At 41.5% G+C, this 17272-nt stretch overlaps 1 protein-coding gene across 2 annotated transcripts in view; it reads left to right on the forward strand.

Moving 5' to 3' along the window:
- The window catches only part of farp2 (FERM, RhoGEF and pleckstrin domain protein 2), a 222700-nt gene that overhangs the window by 72246 nt on the left and 133182 nt on the right, over window positions 1–17272 (forward strand). For both annotated transcript variants that reach the window (XM_063046243.1, XM_063046244.1), the window contains 4 exons: window positions 802–897; window positions 2014–2177; window positions 7106–7174; window positions 16108–16165. In XM_063046243.1, the coding sequence (XP_062902313.1) occupies window positions 802–897; window positions 2014–2177; window positions 7106–7174; window positions 16108–16165 (387 nt within the window). The remainder of the gene's footprint in view (window positions 1–801; window positions 898–2013; window positions 2178–7105; window positions 7175–16107; window positions 16166–17272) is intronic.

Below are 17272 nucleotides of genomic sequence, written 5' to 3' on the forward strand. Positions count from 1 at the left end.
ACTCCAAACTTTTATTTAATGCTGATCATTGGCACACTGCTATTAGAAATACTTCTATGATGGCATAGCTAGTAGAGTCATTGCCTAGTAGAGTTTGCACCGGCAGCAAAGGTTCAAATCCTGATCCCTGAAGCTATCCGGAAGTCTGTATGTTCTGTGGGTACTCCAGTTTCCAACTACATCCAAAAAAATTGCAGGTTGGTTAGCTACTGCCATTAATATGTAGCTTGAGTCTGGCAGGGAGCTGATGGGAATGTGAGGAGAATGAAACTAGTTAAAGAGGATCAGTATAAAATTGGGTACTTGATGCTGTTGACTTGTTAGGCTGAAGTCTGTTTCCATGTTGTGTAACTCTGTATCTATGACTTCTCTCTTTAAATGACATGATCTTCCATTTTCATGAATACATTAACAAACACATCCAATAATTTAATGTTACCTGGTTAACTTCTATTTTGTAGAGATGGGGTATCACATAGAACCAGAGGTCCCAGGAGAGGGAGGAGCCGGAGGTGGGAAAGGATTATCTGTAGTCAGCCATATGCTAATGTGGTATTCAAGGTGCAACTCTCCTACGCAAGTCTATCTAGAATGCAGCAAGCTGCCTTGAAGGGTAGTTTTAGCTGATTTTGCCAGTGGCTTGATACTCAGTGTGTGCCGTTAGTTAATGCTTTTTCATTGCCTGCTTCTGGAAGCTGCACAATTAAATCCAGTTATAGGTTTATTGATTTAAGGGTTTAAGTTCATTACATTGTTAATTTGCCTTTTTACTCTTTCCCTGCACTCTTCTCTCATCTCCAGGGTAATACAAAAATAAACACATTTAATTGGGCGAAGATCCGAAAGCTTAGTTTCAAGAGGAAAAGATTCCTCATCAAGCTCCACCCAGAGGTCCATGTACGGTTTGATTTTAATTTTGCTGATATAAGATGTGAAATTACTGTCAATAGTGTGCTTTGAAAGAAGTGAATGAAAGCTTTAACAGAAAGATGGTTTCTAAAATAAAATAGCTGTGCAGAGGAATTTGAGAATTTAGCCAAAGATGCTGCAAGTCATGAGGAATGCCAAGCTCTTGTGAATGTCAACCCCCTAAAATATGCAAACATTCTCAAGTTGAAGTTAAATAACAGTATTCACATGCCACAGTTCAAAGGCAGACTGCTGGTGGAGCAGCTGTTTCACAGCATGTAAGAATATGCAGCTTGACATATTTTAATACAATCTTGCACAATCCTTACATTTCACATTCTTTCAAAACATCCAGTTGCTCCCTCCTTCCTTCTGGCCCTTCCACTAAACTTGTGCCCCTCTTGTCTTCAGTAGTAGCAGCTGCCCCCGAGAGTCACAATGCCATGAGTGCAGCACTGATGATCCAGAGCAATGCTGACTTTTCAGGTGAAATACATTGTGTCTGGTAGTCCTGACGAAGGGTCTCGGCCTGAAATGTCGACTGTCTCTCTTCCTAGAGATGCTGCCTGGCCTGCTGTGTTCACCAGCAACTTTGATGTGTGTTGTCTCTTGTTTGTGTCTGCTTTTCTTTCTTTTGCTGGTTGTAAAAGAACTCAGTTCTTTTTGGTGTTTAAGCCAGAATTCATTTATAGCTCAATTGACATCAATAAAATGGATTACCTGGTGGACTCCATGCTTATTTATAGGAATTTGGATGCAATTTAACTATAATCTGAATTAGTAATTGGCTTATTTTTGACACATATATTCAGATACAGTGGAACGCTTTGTTTTCATGACTTCCAAACATATGTTGTCATACATATAACTGACCCGTTACTCGTCAAATTAGCCTCCTTGTATCTAAGTCTCTGTGACCTTTGCCACTATTTCCAGCCTCACATCGGAAAATTACTCTCCGAAGCTTCCAGTTCCCCAGTACTTTATTCAGTTTGGAGCTTCCTTGTCCCTTTTAAATACCTTGATTTTTATTCTGTAGAGTATCCAAACAGCAGTTTTTGGGGAACTTTTGAAACAAATGACTTGGTTCTGCTCTGATTACAGGATTCCTACCAAGATACATTGGAATTTCTTCTGCCTGACCGTGATCTGTGTAAGATTTTCTGGAAGAACTGCGTTGAATATCATACTTTCTTCAGACTCCTGGACCAACCCAAGCCAAAGGCCAAGGCAATTTTATTCACCCGGGGATCCTCCTTTAGATACAGGTAGTTGGTAGCTATATTTTAAAATAATATTTGTATTTGTTTACAGTAGTTATGTTTTAATATTGATTTTGCAAAAATTACCAATATTTGGAATTTATCTACAAGTGAATTAAATGAGTAGATAATTGAGACCGCTGATGATATATAATATTCCAAGCAGTCCTGTCTTTCACGCTGAGACTAATGAGAAGCAATCACTTACCACATGTTGTCTTGAATAGTAAATACTGGAGCCACAACATCTGCAACCCTGTGACATTCCCAAGGGACTCAGCAATTGAATTTCTGTTGAATACCAATTAACCTTTGAATGACCTTGTTCTCAACTTTTGTAACAGTTAGAAAATATTACAGAAAATCATACTTTACAATAAATTGTTGGTCAGAAGTAGCTTTTCTGCAACACTATATCTTAATGTGAGCAGCACCATGAAAAATGTAAAATATTAATATTTTGCATTAAAATACATGCTCACAATTTTTGCCATTTGCTCTGTTTAGACTTCATGTCTCTATGTAAACTAGATTGCTCCCCTGCTAATGAAGTTACTGCAACCAGAGTTTTATAGGGCCTAATGATATGAGTTTTAAAATAATTTGAAATGCAGCAGGAGAATTGTTACTTCAAAGATCCTAATCAATTTAGGCAGGAAAAGGGAGGAGGTCCTGAAGAAAGAATATAGGGAGTTAAGTAGAAAGTTGAAAAACAGGACCTTTAGGGTTGTAATCTCTGGATTGCAGCCAGTGAGGGTAAAATAGGATAATTTGACAGATGAATGCAGGGTTGAGGAATTGGTGCAGGAGGCAGGTTTCAGTTTACTGGATCATTGAGATCTCTTCTGGAGAAGTGACGACCTGTACAAAAAGAACGGTTTACTCCTGAACCCAAGGGGGAGCAGTATCTTTGCTGGCAGATTTGCTAGAGCTGTTGGGGAGGGTTTTAAGTCACTTTTCAGGGGATGAGAACTGGAGTTGGTCGGACTGAGGATGGGGCAGTTAGTATACAAGTAGATTTAGTGTGTAGTGAGACTGATGCAATTTTGCCCTATCATCTGCCTGTGCTTCATCAGTGGGATGAGTTGAAGTGTAATTTAGGAGCAAAATTGAAAAGGGTGATGAATAGAGAACTGAAGGTGTTGTATCTGAATGCATGTAATATACAGAATAATTTAGAATCAATATCGTTTAGTATCACTGCATACAGCAGTGGTCCCCAACCTCCGGGCCGTGGACTGATACATTGCCGTGAAGAATGCAGCGGTGCAGCGGTAGCCGGGACGCACCCAGCACATCTTTAAGAAAAAAGCAGAAATAAACAAGTTAATTAACTAGGTGCTGCCGGGCATGTAAATGTCGGCCCAGATCAGAAGTGATGCAATCGGCAATCGCCTCTGATCTGGGCCGACGTTTACGTGCCGGGCAGCACCTAATTAATGAGCTTGTTTATTTCTGCTTTTTTCTTAAAGATGTGCTGGGTGCGTCCCGGCTACCGCTGTACCCCTGCATGCTTTGCAGCAATGTATCAGTCTGCTGCCCGGAGGTTGGGGACCACTGGCATACAGTACATTGTGGAATTTGTTGCTTTGCAGCAGTATAGTGCAATATATAACAAACTATAAACAACAATAACAAGTATATTTAAAAAAAATAATAATAATTAAATAAGTAGTGCAGAAAGGAAGTGGAAAAACAGTGAAGTAGTGTTCAAGGATTGATTGCCCATTCGGAATATGATGGCAGAAGGGAAGGAGCGGTTCCTGAAACATTGGGTGTGTGACTTCAGGCTTCTTGATAGTAGCAACAAGATGAGGGTATGTCCTGGTGATGGAGGGCCTTGATGATGGATGCCGCCTTTTTGAGACATTGCCTTTTGAAGATGTCCTTGATGCTGAAGAGGCTCGTGCCCACGATGGAGTTGGCTGTGTTTACAACTTTCTGCGACTTTTTCCAATGGGCCCTCCATATCAGACAGTGATGCAACCAGGTAGAATACTCCCCATGGTACATTTGTAGAAATTTGCATGTGCCTTTTGTGAAATACAAGTTTCCTCAAACTGCTGATGAAATATAGCTGCTGTTGTGCCTTCGTCGTAATAACATCAATATGATAGATCTTCAGACGTGCTGACATCCAGAAACTGAACTGCTGACCTGTTCCACTGCTGATCCCTCAATTAGGACTGGTGTGTTTTCCCTTGACTTCCCCTTCCAGAAGTCCACAATCAGTTCCTTGGTCTTACTGATGTTGAGAGCAAGGTTCTGGTTGCATCACCATTCAACCAGCTGATCTATCTCATTCCTGTATTACTCCTCCTCACCCTCTGAAATTGTGCCAAAAATAGTTGTGTCGTCGGCAAATTAATAGATGGCATCTGAGCTGCACTTAGCCACACAGTTGTGGGTGTAGGGAGAGTAGAGCAGGGCTAAGTATGTATCCTTGAGGAGCACCTGTGTTGATTGTCAGCGATGAGGAGATGATATTTCCAGTCTGCCCAGACTGTGTTAGGTCCCTGTGAGGAAGTCAAGGCTTTAGTTGCAGAGGGAGGTACAGAGGTCCAGGATTTGGAGCTTGTTGATTAGAATTGAGAGTATGATTGTGTTGAATGCTGAGCTTTAATCTATTAACAGTAGCCTGAAATATTATTGTCCTAGTGAGCCAAAGTAGAGTAGAGAACTAGTGAGCTTGCATCTGCTAAGGATTATTGTGGTGATAGGCAAATTGCAGTGGGTCCAGCTCCTTCCTGAGGCAGGAGTTGATTCTGGCCAAGACCAACCTTCCAAAGTACTTCATCACACTAGATGTGAGTGCCATTAGGTGATGGACTTTGAGGCAGCTCACCCTGCTCTTCTTGGGCACTGGTATGATTGTCAGGTGGGAACCTCTGACTGCAGCAGTGAGAGATTGAATATGTCCTTGCACACACCCACCATTTAGTTGGCACAGGTTTTCAGAGCCCTATCAGGGCATTTTTCCTTGCTGGGGTTCGCTCTCTTGAAAGGTGTTCTGACATTGGCTTTTGAGACAGAGCTCACAGGGTCACTAGATGGTGCAGGGACTCACATATGTGTATTCTCCCTCTCAAAGTGCATAAAAGGTGTTGAGCTCATCTGGGCATGAAACATCACAGCCATTCATGATGTTAGTCTTCACCTTGCAGGAAGTAATAACCTGCAACCCTTGCCAGAGCTGACGTGCATCTGATTTTTTATCACTAACCTCAATCAGAATTGTTTTTTTGGCTCTTAAAATAGCCTTCCATAGGTCGTACCTGGACTACTTGTATATTTCTGGATCATCGGCCTTAAATGCTCCAGATCTTGCCCTCAGCAGAGATTCATCTTGGGCTTTTAGTTTGGGTACGTCTGGTATGGTCTCAAAGGCACACACTCATCCGCACAGGTCTTGATGAAGTTGGTGACAGTTGTGGTAAATTCATTCAGCTTTGAAGACGAATCTCAATGTTTTAGGAACGGCTCCTTTTCCTCTGCCATCATATTCTGAATGGGAAATGAATCCTTGACCATATTTCTTGGTCCTCACCGCTGATGCTGCAGTTTTTAATCTCTGCCTATACTCTGGGAGTAGAAGTACAGCTAGGTAATTGAACTTTACAAAGTGTAGGTATGGGACAGTGCGGTAAGCATTCTTGACTGTGGTATAACAGTGGCCAAATGTGTTGGCTGTTCAGGTTCCATGGGTGACATGTTGCTGGTAGAAACTCCTTCGAGGTGACCTAGTTGAAATTCCCAGCAGTGATAGGAAAGGCACTTGGTGCACCGCATCGTGACTGCTAATCATGGTGTCTACTCCTCCAGTGCTTGTCTGATGTTGGCCTGAGGTGGAATGTACCAGGATGGTGACAGAAAACTGACTTGGCAGATAAATTGCATGATATTTGACCCCTAAATGTTCCAGGTTGTTTAAGCAGGCTTGAGACAGATCCACCATTCTTCTGTACCATGCTGAGTTAATCATGAAGCATACTCCACTTCCTCCACCTTTAAAAGACTGTGTTGTCCTGTCTTTGCAGAGAATGGTCAAGCCATGGGGTTGCAGCATTGCATCTGAAATGGCAGATGTTAACCACGTTTCTATGAAGCAAAGTACACAGCAGTCCCTGATGTCCCTCTGGTTCTGCAATCTTACTCTGAGGTGTTTAATTTTATTTCCCAGAGACTGTACATTCTCCAGCACGATAGTTGAGAGTGTCTGGGGTGGGTATGGGGGTGATAAGGGAGCGGTGTCTAAATCCTCTACGTGAAAAGTGGGTTCAAGTCTCAGTCCAGCAACACGAGGATATAATGTTGCATCTTGTAGCTAAGACATCAAACTGAATCCTCGTCTGTTCTCTGCTAGGCAGGAAAACCCTTAATGGCACTAATTTTGATCATTATAGTGATTATATTGATGAAGAAATGCATCTTGGCAATCTTAAGTTTAGTATTAAGTGCATCACTTTGTATTTGATATTGTGATGAAGACAAAATGTAGCTGTACTATTCTACTGAAATTATTTTTCAAAAATCCTATGTTTGAACACTATAGTAAACTGCATTCCCTTGTGGTTGACTGCTGTCATTTCCTTTATGTTGAAAAAATTGCTTCTAATGTAGTCTGCAACACAATCACAACTTCATTTTTTTTTTTCTTGGCACTCTCACCATGCCCAAGCTGATTGGTCTTTGAAAATAAATCATTAAATCCTTGTGTAGACATGGTCTTCACTAATAACCAAATACTTCATTCCCTTTTAAGCACCAGCGTGCGAGACAATGACCTTTATCGTTTATCGTCGTGACCTATGCAGTTGCAGTCTGATCCTCCTTGACAAATTACTTTGAATCACTTTTGTGGTGAGCTGTAATGGTGCTGGAGATGGTTTCTTTTAGCAAATTGAGTGGGGTTAATCTCTTGTTTTCCTCCACAGTGGAAGGACGCAGAAACAGCTGGTTGACTACATGCGTGAGAGTGTGACAAAGACACTCTCTTATCAGAGGTAATTTTTGTTAATAATTTAGAAGACTGGCATATTTAGAAACCATAGAAACCATAAAAACTACAGCACAGAAACAGGCCTCTTGGCCCTTCTTCGCTGTGCCGAACCATTTTCTGCCTGGTCCCACTGACCTGCACACGGACCATATCCCTCCATACACCTCCCATCCATGTATCTGTCCAATTTATTCTTAAATGTTAAAAAAGAACCCGCATTTACCACCTCGTCTGGCAGCTCATTCCACACTCCCACCACTCTCTGTGTGAAGAAGCCCCCCCCAATGTTCCCTTTAAACTTTTCCCCCCTCACCCTTAACCCATGTCCTCTGGTTTTTTTCTCCCCTTGCCTCAGTGGAAAAAGCCTGCTTGCATTCACTCTATCTATACCCATCATAATTTTATATACCTCCATCAAATCTCCCCTCATTCTTCTACGCTCCAGGGAATGAAGTCCTAACCTATTCAACCTCTCTCTGTAACTCAGTTTCTCAAGTCCCGGCAACATCCTTGTAAACCTTCTCTGCACGGTTTCAACCTTATTAATATTCTTCGTGTAATTTGGAGACCAAAACTGAACACATTACTCCAAATTTGGCCTCACCAATGCCTTATACAACCTCACCATAACAATCCAACTCTTATACTCAATACTTTGATTTATAAAGGCCAATGTACCAAAAGCTCTCTTTACAACCCTATCTACCTGTGACGCCACTTTTAAGGAATTTTGTATCTGTATTCCCAGAACCCTCTGTTCTACTGCACTCCTCAGTGCCTTACCATTAACCCTGTATGTTCTACGTTGGTTTGTCCTTCCAACGTGCAATACCTCACACTTGTCTGTACTAAACTCCATATGCCATTTTTCAGCCCATTTTTCCAGTTGGTCCAAATCCCTCTGCAAGCTTTGAAAACCTTCCTCACTGTCCACTACACCTCCAATCTTTGTATCATCAGCAAAATTGCTGATCCAATTTACCACATTATCATCCAGATCATTGATATAGATGACAAATAACAATGGACCCAGCACTGATCCCTGTGGCACACCACTAGTCACAGGCCTCCACTCGGAGAAGCAATTCTCTACTACCACTCTTTGGCTTCTTCCATTGAACCAATGTCTAATCCAGTTTACCACCTCTCCATGTATACCTAGCGACTGAATTTTCCTAACTAACCTCCCATGTGGGACCTTGTCAAAGGCCTTACTGAAGTCCATGTAGACAATATCCACTGTCTTCCCTTCATCCACTTTCCTGGTAACCTCCTCAAAAAACTCCAATAGGTTGGTCAAACATGACCTACCACTTACAAAGCCATGTTGACTCTCCCTAATAAGTCCCTGTCTGTCCAAATGCTTGTAGATTCTGTCTCTTAGTACTCCCTCCAATAACTTACCTACTACCGACGTTAAATTTACTGGCCTATAATTTCCCGGATTACTTTTCGATCCTTTTTTAAACAATGGAACAACATGAGCCACTCTCCAATCCTCCAGCACCTCACCTGTAGACAGCGACATTTTAAATATTTCTGCCAGGGCCCCTGCAATTTCAACACTAGTCTCCTTCAAGATCCGAGGGAACACCCTGTCAGGTCCCGGGGATTTATCCACTTTAATTTTCCTCAAGACAGCAAGGACCTCTTCCTTTTCGATCTGTGCAGTTTCCATGATCTCACTACTTGTTTCCCTTAATTCCATAGACTTCATGCCAGTTTCCTTAGTAAATACAGACGCAAAAAACCTATTTAAGATCTCCCCCATTACCTTTGGTTCCGCACATAGCCGACCACTCTGATCTTCAAGAGGACCAATTTTATCCCTTACAATCCTTTTGCTCTTAATATACCTGTAAAAGCTCTTTGGATTATCCTTCACTTTGACTGCCAAGGCAACCTCATGTCTTCTTTTAGCCCTCCTGATTTCATTAAGTATTTTCTTGCACTTCTTATACTCAAGCACCTTATTTACTCCGTTTCCTATACATGTCATACAACTCCCTCCTCTTCTTTATCAGAGTTGCAATATCCCTTGAGAACCAAGGTTCCTTATTCCTATTCACTTTGCCTTTAATCCTGACAGGAACATACAAATTCTGCACTCTCAAAATTTCTCCTTTGAAGGCTTCCCACCTACCGATTACATCCTTGCCAGAGAACAACCTGTCCCAATCCACGCTTTTTAGATCCTTTCTCATTTCTTCAAATTTGGCCTCCTTCCAGTTAAGAACCTCAACCCTAGGACCAGATCTATCCTTGTCCATGATCAAATTGAAACTAATGGTGTTATGATCACTGGAACCAAAGTGCTCCCCTACACAGACTTCTGTCACTTGTCCTAACTCGTTTCCTAACAGGAGATCCAATATTGCATCCCCTCTAGTTGGTCCCTCTACATATTGATTTAGAAAACTTTCCTGAACACATTTTACAAACTCTAAACCATCTAGACCCCTAACAGTGTGGGAGTCCCAATCAATATATGGAAAATTAAAATCCCCTACCACCACAACTTTATGTTTCCTGCAGTTGCCTGCTATCTCTCTGCAGATTTGCTCTTCCAATTCTCGTTGACTATTGGGTGGTCTGTAATACAATCCCACTAATGTGGCCATACCTTTCCTGTTTCTCAGCTCCATCCATGAGGACTCAGTAGACAAGCCCTCTAATCTGTCCTGCCTGAGCACTGCTGTAATATTATCCCTAACAAGCAATGCTACTCCCCCACCTTTCATTCCTCTGCCTCGATCATATCTGAAACATCGGAACCCTGGAATGTTAAGCTGCCAGTCCTGCCCCTCCTGTGGCCAAGTTTCACTAATTGCTATAAGGTCATAATTCCACGTGTCAATCCACGCCCTCAACTCATCCGCCTTCCCCGCAATACTCCTAGCATTGAAATATATACACCTCAGAAGATTTTTACCACCACTCACAACCTTTCTATTAGCGGATTTGCTTGAACTTTTAACATCATTTATTTTCACCCCAGCCACACTGTCAGCTCTGGCACTCTGGTTCCCATCCCCCTGCAAATCTAGTTTAAAGCCTCCCCAATAGCACTAACAAACCTCCCTGAAAGGATATTGGTCCCCCTGTAGTTCAAATGTAACCTGTCTCTCTTGTACAGGTCCCACCTGCCCCAGAAGAGGTCCCAATTATCCTGAAATCTGAAACCCTGCCCCCTACACCAGTTCCTCAGCCATTTGTTCATCCTCCAGAGCAACCTATTCCTACCCTCACTGGCACCTAGCACAGGTAGCAATCCTGAGATTACCACCCTCGAGGTCCTGCTTTTCAACTTCCTACCAAGCTCTCTATACTCACTCTCCAGGACCTTCTCACTCTTCCTTGCTATGTCATTGGTACCGATGTGCACCATAACATCTGGCTGATCACCCTCCCACTTCAGAATGTCATGCAATCGATCAGAGACATCCTTGACCCTGGCACCTGGGAGGCAACACACCATCCTGGATTCTCTGTCACGACCACATAACCTCCTATCTGTACCTCGAACTATTGAGTCCCCTATCACGACCGCTCTCCTCTTTTTCCACCCTCCCTATTTTTTCAAGGTTGTTCTGTTAAATAGCAAAATTTGTAAAATTTAGTGTTTTCCGCTGTGTAGTTAACACATGACCTATTTGGTTATATTTCGATCAATATATTGTAGAGATTGATATTAGAATGGAAGCCTCTCTGTGCCATGTAATGAAAGCATGGCTTCTTTCTGCTAAAATCTGCATTGTCTATAAACCAATAATACGGTGAAGTTGGACTGTTATGACTTTAACTTGTACATTGATAAATATCTTTGCAGTGACCCAGTGCTTTCCAATCACTACTCAAAAAAAAATTGACATGAATACCTCGATGCATCTGCCTTGTTTAACTGTGTGTGGTTAAAGAGTGAAACGTCTGATGTATTTCATTTTGTATACCAGAACAGGCCACTGCAATCTATTATCAAAATATTTACCATTTATAGCCATGTTCATTTTGTTTTCCACATTTGTTCTCAATATTTAGTTCAGCCTTGTTCATTGCCTGTAGTTCAGAATAATCTCTATTCCATTTCACAGCCTCGTCATATTGTCTGCTTTATGTGTTCACCACCCCCTTTATAAATTTAAACATTAAACCTGTATATATCCCTCTTAGTATTTGAGATTGCATAAAGTGCAAGAATTTGACTTGTCTTTTGCTGTCAGAATCTTGAGTACTTGCCCACACACTATGCACTCCCTGACCATCCCCAACATACTTTGTATTTTCTACTGTCTTTTAAAATTCAGTTTGTTGATTATTTACTAAATTAACACTCCCTTTGGTATCTTCCCTGTAAAACTAGTGTGAACACAGTACCTTGGGAAACTAGAACTGTGTAACACTCCATACAAATTGACACATCCTGGGACCTAAGCTTTATTTCCTCAGCTGAGTTCCAGGAAGTTTTCTTGTATGGTAGTGATGTTTTAAGTAAACCATCTACTGATATGTCCACATAACGTTCTTTTTGCCTCTTACATTCTCATTGCTTAATACCAGTATTATTAAACCACATCTTTCTCAACATTTTGTTGGTTCTCACCAACATTCCAATGTTTTTGAATCCCTTTTTTTATTCTAGACATGTATTCTAGAATGGCAATTTCCACCTGTCCAGATTGCTGAGATCAGAGAACATGAATGACTGTTTTCCTTCAGCTTCCAAATAACTTGTGCTTCTCAAATACCATACTGAGATATGAAGGCCACATGTCCTATCCTGTTGTTGAATGGGATGCTTGACTCATATTCAGGAATGTACTTATTCCATTGCCTTTGTCACATTCAAGCTGTGCAAATGTTTAAATGTTGAACCTATAAAAAGGTTAAGACAACCTCAAACACCTAGCCACTATTTTGGTGACTAGCATCCTAGAGGGCTTATTTTTTCTCCTCCTTCCTCACGACTTATCCCACCACACAACCTCCACTCTTCTCCCCCACCCTGAGCACCTTAAGTGTGGATTGAAGAATGGAATCTCAAACCTTTTTAGATTAAAATTCTGTGGCTGGTGATTGTGTTCATCTGATTATCATCTTTCCACTTCCTACTTTTCATACCAGAACGGAATGCTTATTCCAGAAAATATTAAGCCCAGCTCCTCTGTAAAGTATTAGATCCTGAATCAGTTAGTTTTAGATGATGAATCCCTTACAGGTGTAAAATGAAAGGTAAAATTTCACCAGTTGTTTTTGTCTCTTTTACTCTTTCTACCCATCTTGTCCCATTTTAAATGAAAAGTTCTGTCTTTTTCCACACCATATCTCTCAATAGAATATATTTATTTTTACTTTATTGTCTTGCGGCCTGGAATCTGCCCTTCTGGCCCTTGCAGCCATGCCGCCCAGTTACCCCTCTCCCCCTGCCCTGATTTAATCCTAGCTAATTATGGGACTGTGGGAGGAAACTGGAGCACCCAGAGGAAACTCACACAGTCACAGGGAAGACATACTAACTCCTTACAGGCAGCTGAGGGAATTGAACCTGGGTCGCTGGAACTGTGAAGCATTGTGCTAACCACTAAACTACTGTGACATCATCTACCAGCGCTATATCAGGCTTCATCTCAGCACTGAGGATGGCTCTGTGGTGATGTAGTATGTGTTCCGCTTAGGGTTGCAGATCAGAGGTTTCTTTATCCTGCCCTCTACTGATCATTGCAATAATCTTAGGTCTTCAGGTTCTCGGGCTCATAGTACACATGTCTGGATGAAGCAAGTATTCAAGTTTAATTGTCGTTCAACCATACATGAATACAGCCAAATGAAACAGCATTACTTGGGGGTCAAGGTACAAAACACAGTAGCAACAGTCACACAAAGCGCAAGGCACATACAGTGTACATAAAGATAGCAAGTACTAAAAGGTATCATTAAAGTACAGTCACACACAAAAAAATTGTCCAACACCCCGAGTCCATGAATGTTGTGGCAGTCTGCAGGTGAACACAATACAGTTAGTCTTCTACTGAGCGAACAGTGGGGGCAGCACTGACTCCAGCTTGTGCTCCGCACTACACCACCTCCGATGCCTCTCGCCTGGGTGGCTGTAAACAGGCGACACTGCGGCTCAAGGCCTAGTCGTTGCTTTGACTGAGGCATGTAGCCCAACCTCTGTCCGCCAATAAATCAGTAAATCGGACTTGCTGCATCCACATTAACAATGTCCAACAGGGTCTTGCCATCACAAGAACAGCGACTAAGACGATTGCTCACTGTTACACTGAGCACTGCCTTCTCACCAGCTCCTCTTCTGCCTCTCAGATGCAGGCAGTAACATAATCTGCACTAAGTCCAGCTCCTTCAGTTTCTCCACCAATGAGCAACTCGCTGATGAGGTAGATCTACAGTTCTTAATGTTTAGCAGGGTCTTGTGGTTATAAACAATTATGTTTAAAAAGGACAATAACACTTTGGGGTTGACCCTGTAGAAGTGATTACGATCGAACTACAATCCATATTACTGGAGGAGATGTGATGAAGAGAAACTACTGCTGCTGGATATTAGAGATAAATACAAAAATTGCTGAGTACACCAGGAGATCAGGCAGCATTTGAAATTCTCATGCTTGGTGTTTAGTGATTTAGTAGAATTTATCTCCAAATAAATTTCAGTCTCAGAACAGCATTTAATTTGGTAAAACCTGTTTGGGTGCCCTGTGCAGATACAGTGACTCATTAATTCTTTTCCTGAGAGCTCTTCTTTTGTGGTTGACCTTGATCATAGTTGTGTTACAATGATCTTTCCTCTGGGTGACCAAGCAATTCTATTGTTAGTTCAGCAGATTAGCCACCAAATTACCAAAACCTGGGCGAGTGAATTTAAAAAATACTCCAAAAGCAGCTCAGAACTTGCTGCTGATAAGAGCTTGCTACTGAGTGTGTTTGTTTTAGAGTTAGCTGCAGCAACCTACAATCTTCTGTGGAAGGATTGGTATACAGTTGCTACTTGATTAAAATGTAAGCTGTTCCTAATTTTAAAACTGCTGACTCTAAACAACATACATCAAAGTTGCTGGTGAACGCAACAGGCCAAGCAGCATCTATAGGAAGAGGTGCAGTCGATGTTTCAGGCCGAGACCCTTCGTCAGGACTAACTGAAAGAAGACTCTAAACAAAGTTGGTGCATTGGAAGGGCAAGTTAGGTGAGGATTTTATATTGAGGTTTGGCTGATCCAAGAAGGGCTAGACTGGTTGTCTCCTGCAGTTGCCTTGAAAAGGTACTTGAACTGGATTCCTTGTAAAATTACCAGTGAATTCACTGTAATAGTCCACTGATATGATAATGTTTAACAAGATGTGTGCTTTGTGGGTGCGACCGTGTCCTCTTCAGAAATTCGAACAAAGCACTGAAGATTTTATACAAAGGAACAAAATTAACCTTGTGTTCCGTGATGCCTATTGTTGTGCAGGTTAAAAATATCATTATCTTGAACTGTGTACTAAAATGTTAGATGCCTGATAAATTAGTGTTTGTTCTTTTCAATCATGGTTCCTGAGCCTGGATCTCAGATGAGGACAAATACTGCTTTCTGCCCCCTGCCTTTTTTTTTCAGGTAGTCCCTCATCCACATTTGCTAACTGGAAAGCCTCAATGATCTTTCTTAGTCATTTACTTTACTGGAGAGTGAACATAGTCATACAGCATAGAAACAGGCCCTTTGGCCCAACTGATCTGTACTGACCAAGATTCCCATCTAAGCTAGTCCCATTTGGCCTATATCCCTACAAACACTTCCTGTTCATGTACCTGCTCAAGTACCTTTTTAATGTTAACATACCTTCCTCAACAACTTCCTCTGGCACCTCATTCCCTATACGGAGCATCCTCTGGGTTAAGAAAATTATCCTTCTCATCTTAAACACAAGTCCTCTTTCTTGATTCCTTAACCCTGGCAAAAGGACTGTGCACGTTCACCCTATCTATGCTCCTTGTGATTTTATACATGGCTAGAAGGTCAACTTTCATTCTACCATTCTCCATCCTTGGAGGCCAGCACTACCTTAGGTAAGTGCCCTTTGTAGGTAATACACACACAATACTGGAGGAACTCAAATCAGGCAGCATCTATGGAGGGAAATGAACAGTTGAAGTTTTGGGCTGACGCCCTTTATCATTCCTGGAATGCCCTGGTAATCTTAGATACCTTGCAAAGTATAACAGTATTTTTAGTGGAAATAAGTGATGTAGGGCAAAGTGATTTGGGCATGTTGTGCGTACATGGGATATAGTAGCTTTGTGATTGGTGGACTAGCAGCCAGAATTTTGGGCTGTAATGAGTTCAAATCTCCTTGAGACATTAAGTAAAAAAAAACAAATATTTTGAAAATCAGTCTCAGTAATAGTAATTGTAAAAGCTTATCTGGTTCACTGATGTCTTTCCGTCTGCTCTGCATCTGACCAGTTTCAGACCTACTAATGTAATAGAATTTTTAGCCACCTTATTTTGGGGGTAATTAAGGATAGGTATTGTCAGCAGCATTGATGTAACAATAAAAGTATAGTGTAATGTCAAATCCACCTAAAAGTAAACAAGTTAATATGTACATAGAAGTAATCTACTGCAGGAAGCAGATTATAATAAGACTTGAAAAATGAGTTAAAAGATTAGATGGGCTTTGGTATTTATAAAAATGTAGCTGAAATCCATGCATTAGGTACCCAAACTTGTGTCAGCAGTGGAGCACACTGGCTGAGAGTGCATCGTACAATGTAGTTTGTGAAGAGATGAACATGGTATTGTTACTTCAGCATGTCTGCTTCACTACTTTGACTTTTACTTTCTCCTTGTACGTTACACAATTGTTTTTAAAAACAAAAAGCTTTTTGGTGTAGTTTTCTTCTCTTCGGGTCCTTACTGAATACTCTCTACTTCTCAGGCGGCACAGCAGAGCACGAGGCCCAGCGCAGATTTTGACCAAAGATGTGCCAAGACAGGTCAGTCCTATGATGCTCTAACATTGGTGGGGTGTTGGTGGCTGGGAGTGGGGGTAGTGTCTGCTGGGTGTTTACGTGTTTACTAAAGGCCAGCTGGTGGCGCAGTGACATCAGCGCCGGACTCCGGAGCGAAGGTTCCCGAGTTCGAATCCAGTCGGGCTGCTGCCAAGCATGCAACTTGGCCTCATTTTAAAAAAAACTGCGCTGTGAGAAGGACGTGGGGGACCACTCACAGAATCTTTCCTCCAAGACAACCACTTGAAAAAGTGGTCGCTGAGGCTTTGGCAGAGTATGGCACACGCAAAAAAAAAAAGAAACTTACTAACTGATTTCTCACAGAGTATTGCACAATCGTTATGAGTCATACTGCTCAGAAAATGGCTTTTCAGCCCACCGTGTTACATTGACTATTGGTACTTGCTATGTAACCGTTCCTTCCACCTGTTGAGTTTGCCACTCAGATAGTAAGCAGTATTGACAATGACCTAAGTAGTGCTATAACATAAGAACAAAGCAAATGGAAGCAGGAGTTGACTTCCATTGTTCTTCTGTCATTCAGTAAGATAGTTTTACTACTCCCAACCCTATATCCCTTGATTCCAGTTGTATCTTAAAAATCTATCATTATCTGCTTTGAATATATTTGACAACTAAACTTCTACAGTTGAGATCATTCCAAAGGTTCCAATCTGATCTTTCTTCACCCTGAACAATTGACCACTAGTTTTGAGTCAACTTGTCCCAGCCAGTGAAATGTATCAATTCTGCATCTAATCTATTGAACCCGTTTTAACATTTCAATGAGATCATTTCTATATTGTTTTTTAATCTTAAACCTAGTCCTTGTATGCTTAATCTCACCTTTAGACAACTAGTGAAGTGGAAAACTTTGGCTGTATTCCCCTCTGATGCAAATTATCATTCCTTGGAGAGGACTGACTTGTAAACCATAATCCAGGTGCAGTTTAGTGGGGGCAGTGTAATTATCTATTTTTGAACTCAAGCCCTCTTGCATTAAAGACTAACATAGCACTTGCCTTCCTGAATGGATATTGCAGCGCCATAGAAGCCCCTGAGCACCGATCTTTTGTCTTTCTACTTTTCCTA

Source organism: Mobula hypostoma, chromosome 4, assembly GCF_963921235.1.
Source record: "Mobula hypostoma chromosome 4, sMobHyp1.1, whole genome shotgun sequence".
NCBI classification, from domain to species: domain Eukaryota; kingdom Metazoa; phylum Chordata; class Chondrichthyes; order Myliobatiformes; family Myliobatidae; genus Mobula; species Mobula hypostoma.